Source organism: Zingiber officinale, chromosome 3B, assembly GCF_018446385.1.
Source record: "Zingiber officinale cultivar Zhangliang chromosome 3B, Zo_v1.1, whole genome shotgun sequence".
NCBI lineage: Eukaryota > Viridiplantae > Streptophyta > Magnoliopsida > Zingiberales > Zingiberaceae > Zingiber > Zingiber officinale.
The window spans coordinates 31,940,266-31,950,138 of record NC_055991.1 but is presented as its reverse complement, the minus strand read 5'-3'; the positions used below and the strand labels follow the sequence as shown (position 1 = coordinate 31,950,138).

Genomic DNA, 9,873 nt, shown 5'->3' with positions numbered 1-9,873 from the left:
TTATCTTCTCTCTCAAAGAAAATACATTACTAGACTTCTCTAAAGAGCCAAAATAGATAGAGCACACCCAATTTCTACACCAATTGCTATAAACAACTTTTCAACTTCATCCTCTCTTGATCTATCTGATCCCTAGATTTATCGAAACATTGTTGGAACCTTACAATATGTCATTTTCATACGACCTGATATTATCTTTGTAGTAAATCATGCTTGTCAATTTCTGCATGCTCCAACTAAGCAAAATTAGGATAATGTAAAAAAGAATATTTTGCTATCTCAAAGGTATTATTTTAAATAGTATTTTTTATATCATCAATCATCTCGAGATTTACATGCATACTAATGCGGATTGTTCAAGCTTTCTTGAAGACATATGATCTACAAGTGGATATGCAATAATTCTTAGATGAAATCTTATCTCATAGAATTTGACAAAGCAACCTACAGTATCTCATTCAAGCACTAAGGTTCAATATAAAGTTATATCCAATACAACATCTGTAATTATTTGGCTTCAATCAATTCTTTTTAAACTTCATCTTACATCAAATAATGTACTAAAATATTTAGTGCAACAATATTAGAGCAACATATCTTACACCTAATCCAATCTTTCATGCTTGTACAAAATATATGGAAATTTATTTTCATTTTGTTCATGAATGTGTGACAAATCAAACAGTTATTCGTCTCTTATATTCATGTTGAAGATCAAATCATTGATATTTTGTTACTAAGCCATTATCTTGACAATGTTTTGATAAGCTAGCAAACAAACTCAATATAAAAGATCCCCCGTTAAGTTTGTCGGCGGGGAGCGGGGGTTAAAAGAGAACCATTTAATATACTAGGATTGACCAAATCAAGTCACCAGATCAAATTAAATTAGCATTGAGATTTAATAATTATTAGAATAATTCTATTATTTAGTAATTGGTTAATTGACTAAGTACTTCTAATACATTATATATTGTATTGTCTTTAAGGATAAATATCAATGAACAATAAGATTTATCATTACTTTCATATTCTTCGTCGCCCGTTTCCTATTCTTCTTCTTACAGCACCCTATGTTGATTTTTTTTTTTATCAAAAGAGTGTAGGAATATTGTGCTAGAGGGGGTGAATAGCGCTTGTAACTTTCACGTTTGTTTAAAAATTTTCAAGAGATAAGCAGCGGATTAAAGACAGAAAGAAAGACAAGCAATTGCTAACACTTTGATTTACTTGGTTTGGAGTATGTGACAACTCCTGCTCCAAGGCCTGCACGTGAGAGTGCTTTCAATGAGAAATCCACTAGTAGTTTGAAGAAAATTACAAATATTATGTATAAGAACTATACATATAATAAAATTATGAATCATAGTATATCATTTAATATTCTAGGATTGATCGAATCAAGTCACAAAATCAAATCAAATTAGCATTGAGATTTAATAATTGTTAGAATAATTCTATTATTTATTAATTGGTCAATTGACTAAGTACTTCTAATACATTATATATTGTACTATCTTTAGGGACAGATATCAATGAACAATAAGATTTATCATTGCTTTCATATTCTTCGTCGCCCATTTCCTATTCTTCTTCTTACAGCACCCTATATTGATTTTTTTTATCAAAAGAGTGTAGGATTGTTGTGCTAGAGGGGATGAATAGCGCTTGTGATTTTCACGTTCGTTTAAAAACTTTCAAGAGATAAGCAGCGGATTAAAGACAAAAAGAAATATAAGCAATTGCTAACACTTTAATTTACTTGGTTCAGAGCATGTGACAATTCCTACTTCAAGACCTGCACGTGAGAGTGCTTTCGATAGGAAATCCACTAGTAGTTTGAAGAAAATTACAAATATTATGTATAAGAACTATAATTATAAAATTTCAAACAAAACTATATCGACAACTTGTGAAGATCTGAAGCCGCGAGCCTTCGGTTGTCAGAGTAGCGTTTGGACGTCGTGGAAGCGTTTTTTGAGCAGCGTGCAAGAGCGAAAGATGCTTTAAATGTCGCTTTTTTAGAGGTGTTGGTCGAATCCTCCTTTTATAGCCCACTCTAGGCGCTTGGAACCTTCCTAGGGTGCCCCCATAGGGTTGATGTGGCATGCTCTCCTCGAAACTTGATTTGTAAAAATTATCCATCTCCGGGCGCCTGGACTAGCCCTAGGCGCCTGGACCACCCCCGGGCACCCAGACCGTGATGTAACTCTGCCAGTCAGTGCACTCTAGCTGTCCAAGCAAATCAAATTTTGGTCGTCGGGGTGCCTAGAGCAACTCCGATTGCCCAGACTGCTAGGGTGCTTGGACAGGTGCTCCGCTCGGGCTGCTTGCCATTAATGCCAGTCCGAGCTCCCATACCAGCTCTGAGCACCCGAACCATCATTGTTTGCCAACTTCAATTTCCTATAAAACAAGGTTAGTCTAGGAAAATAATATATAAAGAATGACAAGATTTGACAGCCTTCGGATTGTCCGATCCTGACTTTGAGTTTCACAGAAACTCTAGGTCGGACCGATGCCTATTGTTCTATCTTTGGGGAACGGGTCCTCACCTACTCCTCTCCGGAGAAATTATATTTTGCTAGACCGATTCTCCAGATCATCTGGACTTTTGCGCGTCCGAGACTCCAAGACTTCATACTAGACGTCCACTCCGCGACCTGTCCAGTCTTCCACCTGTGTTCGCGACCCCAAGGATTTTCACTTAGAGTCTTCGACTCTAAGATTTCACCCAAACTCCTCAACTAAGGGTGTAATCGAGCTGAGTCGAGCCGAACTCTTGAATGTTTGAGTTTGACTCGTTTATAATCGAGCCGAGCTCAAGTTTTATTTAATGAATATATTCATGGTTCACGAGCTTATTCGAGCTTTTATCGAGCTTAAACGAGTTTAATAATTATAAATTTAAATATTTATTAAAAACTAAATTATATATTTAGAGAAAAGTATAATATTCTTATTAAAATTTATAATTTTATTCTAATAAATAAATTTAATATTTTATCTATATGTTTCATAAGTAGAGTGTAAAATCTATAAATTTAATATCAAAACTATTATTTTTTAAATTTAAAAGTTGATTTATAAGCTTAACGAATATGTTCACGAGCTAACGAGCCGAATATTGTGAAGCTTGAACTTGATTTGTTTATCTTAACGAGCCTCATTAAACGAGCTTTTATTGAATCAAGGTTCGAATAGCTCATGAGCGACTTGATTCATTTACACCCCTATCCTTAACCGCCATGATTTTTCCCAATCCCCCGAACCAGGGTTTCATTGTTTAATTGCAGCTAGGACTTTTCACCTGCCTAACCTCTACTAGGACTTTTCCTTTGCCTAAGATCACTTAGGATTTTCCTGAAAACTCAGTCACGCTTGTTAGACCACAAGATAGCTTAAGTTTGAACTCATTTACCATAATCAAAACTTATGTTCAATCGTTTGGTGCTCTCCTGCACTAAAAAGAGTGTCTCACCCTCATGTACAATATATTACCTAAATATCTTCCACTACACAGTAATAATTTATTCATATTATTAACTTTCTCCTATGTTTTTCTTGTCTAAATTGGCGTGTTATAGTAGCTATGAACTTATATTTTCTATATAGTTGTAGCAACCACGGAATTGTAGTTGTTACATAATTGTAGCAACTACGATTTTCGTAGTTGCTATAATATGGAAAAATAATTTAAGAATAAAATTACTCGATTTAAACGATTTTTTTAAGTTTGAAATCGGATCGTTACGTGTTCTACCTCGTAACTAGATTTCTGAACGAGATTTTGGATTTGGTTCTGAATGTTAAACTCTAAACTTTGTAAGGTCATAATTTTTTACTCAGATTTAATTATATGCCACATAATATATCAAATCAAAGCTCGTTCAAAGATCTACAACTAATTATGGGGTAGAACTAACGGTCAATTTTAGACTCAAAAATATCGTTTAAATCCTTATCGAAGGCTCCGAATAATTTTAATCTTTTTTTCATATTATAATAGTTACGAAATCATAGTTGCTATAATTATGTAGCAGCTACATGTTTGTAGCTATTACAACACGTTGATTTTGAGAAAAAATAGGAGAGAATAATAATATGAATAAGCTACTATTGTATAGTGGAGTGTAGTTATATTTTAACATAATGTAATTACGTTCACTTCAAATGCTCTTCACAGTTCGTCTCTGGATTATGTGAATAAAAATAAATCATAAGATCAACTTATAACCAACTGCCAAGTGGATTATGTGAATAAAAATAAATTATAAGATCAACTTATAATCAATTGACAAGTGGATAAGGGTAAGTGAAATTTTTTTTTAAGAGAATATTAGTTGAAGATTAATTCCAGTGTAATTGTATATTTATAATGATGCGGAGCATGTTTTCGATAAAAAAAAAAAAAAACAAAAAACAATAAGCCCCCCCCCCAAAAAAAAAACAAAAATACTGTTTTCACTTTTGCCCTTTATATTCTAGGAAAAGAAATCTTTTGTAATCCTCGCTAGCGCAAGGTTGCCAAAGCGTGTAAGAAGTCTCCCAGTTATACAAACTTGTAGTCCATAATCCACAATGGATAAAGATCAATCCAACTCCCTTTGTTGCCTTCCTCGAATGAAAACCAAACGGGAACGCATCAACATCATTAACCCTGCTATATATTCTACTCGAATCATCCACCTCGATTTAAGAAGCTATGGATGCCTCCTCTGAGCCAAGTTACGATGCCATAACCAGGGCAGCAGTGTTCATTCTGGTCCAATTCCTGGTATATCTCATCCTCGCAAAATCATCCAGCATCTTTTCCTCCTCGCCAGCCAGATCCCTTAGCTTTAGGCGAATCCGATCCGCCAGCATTCGCAGGCTTGTCGCCCCATTCTCAGACTTGCCATCCGGGGAAGAAGAATGAGCAGCTAGTGATGAACATATCGTGAAACAAAATGTATCATTTTGCACAGTGAAAGCGTTTCCACTAGTAGTTTAAGATACAAACAGTGCAATAAACTGCTTATTTGAGCTATTACTTACTTGTAAATGAGAATTGTGAAGTTTTAACGATCACTTGATGGGTTAAGTTTCAACTTAATTTTTCTTGGGTTCCTCTTAGATGATGGAATCACAGTGCTGCAGCTAGAAATTGGAAGCTTTGGCTTCAGATAAATGCATTTGCGATACCAAGCAGCCATCCTGATGCAGAACATCGATCGTAGAGGAGAAAAAACGCGAATTATTAAAATTGGTAGCAAAAAAACAAAAACAAAAAAATTATTTTGCATCAAGAACAGAGGAACTAGGTTATTCAGATTGAGATAGCTACCGAACCAATCGATGACGACGATCTGAGAGAGCGCCTGCGAAGTCGCAAGGATCCGGTCGAGATCCTCCATCGTCGCGACAGCTTCCATCCCGATCGACGTCGGCCCCGACGTGCTCGCCAAAAACCCCCGCCCCGTCCCCCCGGCCGCGAAGGATCGACGCATCCGCAGAGAGCCACTTAGGATTAATGCTAAAATTAATATATTATTTTTCTTAGAGTTTTTTTTTCTTTTTTATGGATAAACTTTTAATTAAAACTTAATTGAGTGTTAAAATAGATTATAATTTTAAAAAGTTATATTAAAAGTCCTAAGATGTATTAAAATAGATTATAGTTTTTGTTTTCCTTTCTTTGGTAGGGGATTAGAGGGATGAGAGACTTTCAGGGAGAAAGTGCGTCCACGAGTGCATAGAATGACAGTGGTTATGTTGCTTAAACAAACTCTCGAACCACAAAACCTACTAGGAGAGGCAATTATTCAACTTCAGGAGCAGGAATGGAGATCCCACTGCGTGCCTCGCTTAACAAACTCCACTGGTTTTCTTGTTACGCTGCACCAATGCCTTCCAATACTTGGTAATCTCTCTGATGCTCTTGTTCAAGACCTCCGGTTGCTCAGGTTTCTCCTCGACCTGGACGTGGGTGATCACCGTAGACGTTCGAGTCCACCGGTGGTCCAAGTCCAACAAGACCTTCTGGATGTCGATCACCAGGCGCTCAGCAAGGCTCCGGCTGAAGTCCTCCCTGATCACAACACGAAGGACCGCAACATGCTCAGCATCAGCCGGCATGGTGTAGGCCGGAACAATCCACCCAAACCTCCTCAAGCTCTCTGAGACGTCGAAAACTGTGAACTTGCTTGAGTCCTTGAGCGAGAAGGCAACGAGGGGCACGCCGACATCCTTGGAGACGATCACAAACCTTTCTGTCGCCTCGATCCCGGCCTTCAGTACCTTCATATTCTCTGTGCAGTTTTCCATGATGTTCCTGTAACCCTGCCAAAGGAGGGTTGAGTACCTAAACAATGATTGATGTAAATATGCAAGTATATTAGATACCTCAAAGCCCAAACGGATTAACTGGTAGTATTGGGCAATTATTTGACTGGATCCTGCAAGAACAAGATGACAAAGTCGTCTTGATCACATCATCTCTATCTTACTTTGTCTATTATAATGTTGTACCTTTAGAGAAGTTGAGAGTGAAAGTAGGTTGGTCAGCTCCAAGATAATTGATATGGAAGATAAGCTCTTCAGGCAAATCCTCCTTGTTCCTCCACACAACCCATCCTACTCCCGCATAAACCAAACCATATTTGTGGCCGCTGACATTTATGCTCTTAACCAGAGGTAGCCTGAAATCCCATTCCAACTCAGGGTAGAGGAAAGGCGCTATGAATCCACCACTAGCAGCATCGACATGTATCGGTACATCCCACCTGAGGATGGATAAATTGGTACTCAACAAATATCATTTGAGAGTTTTCTCAGGGACACTATATCAACTCTTGAAATTGAATTTACTTACCCAGCTTCTTTGTTTTTGGCTGTCAGAAGATCGTTAAGAGTCTTAACATCTTCAAACTCTCCAGTGAGAGTTGAACCCAAGATGGCAGCAACACAAATAGTATTCTCATCAACCATCTCCACTGCCTTGGCAGGGTCCATCACATAATAACCCTCTCTCAATTTGACTTCTTTTAGCTCTACTTCAAAGTACCTGGCAAATTTCTCCCAACAAACCTGGATATAGTATACAAATCAATTAAAACATCCATAGAGGTTTTAAGATGGTTTATGGACACTCAGAATGAGCTAATCGAGTAACCTGAACATTTGCTCCAGTAACAATGTTGGGTTTGTCTGTAGGCTTCCCCTCAGCCTTTCTTCTGTTCTGCCACTTCCTCTTGAATGCAAGCCCTGCAAGCATGATAGCTTCTGAGGAACCCACTGTCCCAACTCCAATAGCTGTTTCATCATCCCCAATCGGGGCATTAAAAAGATGGGCTATCATGTTGACACAACGGTTCTGGAGGAGATTTAGACACACATTAATTGCAGAATCAGAGTTAAATAGATCACTGTTGCACACCACATACAAGAACTAATAACATCCTTAAAGACATAAAAACCCACTTAACTGTACTATTTACAGAAACAAATATATTATTAGTACTGGATAGTAAGCTATTACTGAGCTAGTCATATGATTATGGTTGAAATATAGATCCATAGAGAAAAAAGATCTAATAGTGACTGATATGAGTTGGCAGGTCAGAAGTCAAATCAATAGGTCAAAAGTCAAGCAAAGATGGAGGTCAAAGTGGTTCACCAGACTCCTCCGGTTTGACCCATCTAACTCCTTGGGACCGGTCACCCGACTCCTTTTACTCGGTCACCCAACCCGGTCCATCCGCTTCCTCCTACTTGGTCATGCAATTCCTCCAACTCGGTGGGTAACGTAAGGGCACAGTCACATCTCTTTAAAATTTCACCTATTTCCGTGGGTACACGTACGTACAAACAGACATTAAAACTCTTCTACTACTCTATTGTTTTCACCTTTCCTTAGCCTCTGTACTAACTTGAGCGTTGGAGTGGTCCCGCCGAGTCCAACCTCGGTGTCCATTCTAACCTCTTGTTGAGTGTTTGTAGGAACTTTATGATCCCCTTCGCCATCGTGTCATCTGTAACCTTCTCCACGACAGTTGCTCTTTGCTGACTCACCCGACAATGATCTCAGATAGGAGCAATGACCTTTCATTTACTTAAATTTGTGGCACATACAAAATCCGACTAGGAAGAAAAGATGATCAAACAATTTATTTTGGTTCATAGAGTGTTCAAACGACATTGAACCACAACACTATTTGGTTTTACAAGCTTGCCATAAGAACTTCTGATCAAAATGCATCTCTTCTTTTTTTCGGTCAGGGAACAAAATATGTTTTTGAATACAATAATCAGATGAAAGATACCATTCATTAAGATAGCTCATCAACTCTATAGCAACATAATAAACAAAAAGATGTCTCCACTCTCAATTAAAAGTATTTTGCCAGCTATTACAAAAAGAGTAAAAGAAAACATTCTAATCTTTGTGGGGCATGTCGTCACAACTTCACTAATAACGCTTGGAAGAAGGTCCAAACCAGTTTGTAACAAGAAAAGGCAAAGAAATAGTATACACAGGTAGTAATGGTAAGTAGGCCCCAAACATTGGTAATAGAATAAAACTGATGATTTTGCAGAATAATACGACCGGAGAACCATATATGTATCCTAAGATCCTGTTGAAGTCACTTTTGTTTTACTTTTTAAAAAAAAAAAAAAAAAGATTTTCCACTTCAGTGATGATATGAAAATCAAAAGATTTTGAATAGTATTCTAGAACCCACAAATTTATTAATTGGTATAGTATTTCTTATCTTAAATTTCTAACAGAATCAATTTTAAAATTTGTGAGTAAAATTTCCCTGTTCTTTCTGAGAAACAAAAAGTGCTTTTTAACAGGGAGGAAAGCAACCAAGTAATTCATATCACCTGAACAAAGCAATTAGAGTGATAGCTAGAGGATTTAAAACTAAGCCATCAAAGGAAGAGAACCAAGGATTCAACTCGCCAAACGAGTCTTTTAATCCAACAAAAATAGCAGAAGATGACACACCTGGAGTTCAGTGGTGACTGGGTACTCATCCATGTCGACATAGTTCTTATTGACAGCGTCCATGATCAGCTTGTCGCACTCCGGCTCCATCCACGTCGTCACAAACGACGCCAGGTTCAGCCTCGGGTTCCCGTCCAGCATCAACTCATCGTTGATGATCTGATAAGCCGCCTCCTTCGGGATCGACTGCGGCGGCATCCTAAACCTGCGCCCCCAATCAACACAAATCATCAAAAAAAAAAAAAAAAAAACGAAACACAACAAAACTTCAGTCCGCGATCCCCGCGCCACCAAACCCAACCGATGAACACCCTGACGAACGTATCGCGACGCGAACGTGCACTGGATCAACTCATCCAGTTTAACCGCCTCAACCTCCGAGATCGCCATGGCCTCCGCTTGGTTACCAGCTCAGATCGAGGGTTTGATTCGCGTTCAGCGGCACGAGGGAGTGGAAGCGATCGAATAAATAGGAAAAGGAGATTCCAACAAAAAGCGGTTGCAGTACCTGGGAAGGGAAGCGCGGACGTAACGCGAGGCGAAGGTCGAGTGAAGCGACTCGTCGCTCTTGGCTGTGCTCACTGCCATCTTACTCTCACCGGTCTCTGCACCCGCGTCGTGCTTCTGTAGGTCATTCATCCCATTCCCTGCCGTTTTAAAGGGAGGCGAGGGCTGGAGTGGACGTCGGGGAGGTAATTACACCGCGATGGAGGTGGAGCGCTTGACGCGTGACAGAATTGCAATGGAGCCATTTGCCATTTTGAAATTTAATTAATTAAAATTTTCCATCTACATCTAACACGTGATACACGTGATCGCGTCACATACCTCGTCATTGCTATGGCCAAATTCGAAAATTTTAAAATAGCTTTCTGTAAATT

General features: G+C 38.4%; 1 protein-coding gene across 3 annotated transcripts; it reads right to left on the bottom strand.

The window, feature by feature from the left end:
- Window positions 1-5,731: 5,731 nt before the first annotated feature.
- Window positions 5,732-9,650, bottom strand: LOC122056328 (glutamate decarboxylase-like). 3 transcript variants are annotated; one of them, XM_042618241.1, is made up of 7 exons: window positions 9,501-9,650; window positions 8,993-9,197; window positions 7,154-7,354; window positions 6,854-7,068; window positions 6,511-6,764; window positions 6,385-6,437; window positions 5,732-6,321 (listed from the first exon to the last, which is right to left on the bottom strand). In XM_042618241.1, exons 1-7 carry the CDS (start codon window positions 9,629-9,631, stop codon window positions 5,848-5,850), a joined length of 1,533 nt encoding a protein of 510 aa, XP_042474175.1. In that variant the 5' UTR covers window positions 9,632-9,650; the 3' UTR covers window positions 5,732-5,847. The 3 variants fall into 3 exon arrangements, with proteins under 3 accessions (XP_042474175.1, XP_042474176.1, XP_042474177.1); XM_042618242.1 differs by lacking the exon at window positions 9,501-9,650 and adding an exon at window positions 9,294-9,494; XM_042618243.1 differs by lacking the exon at window positions 9,501-9,650 and adding an exon at window positions 9,284-9,426.
- Between the last annotated feature and the right edge of the window lie 223 nt (window positions 9,651-9,873).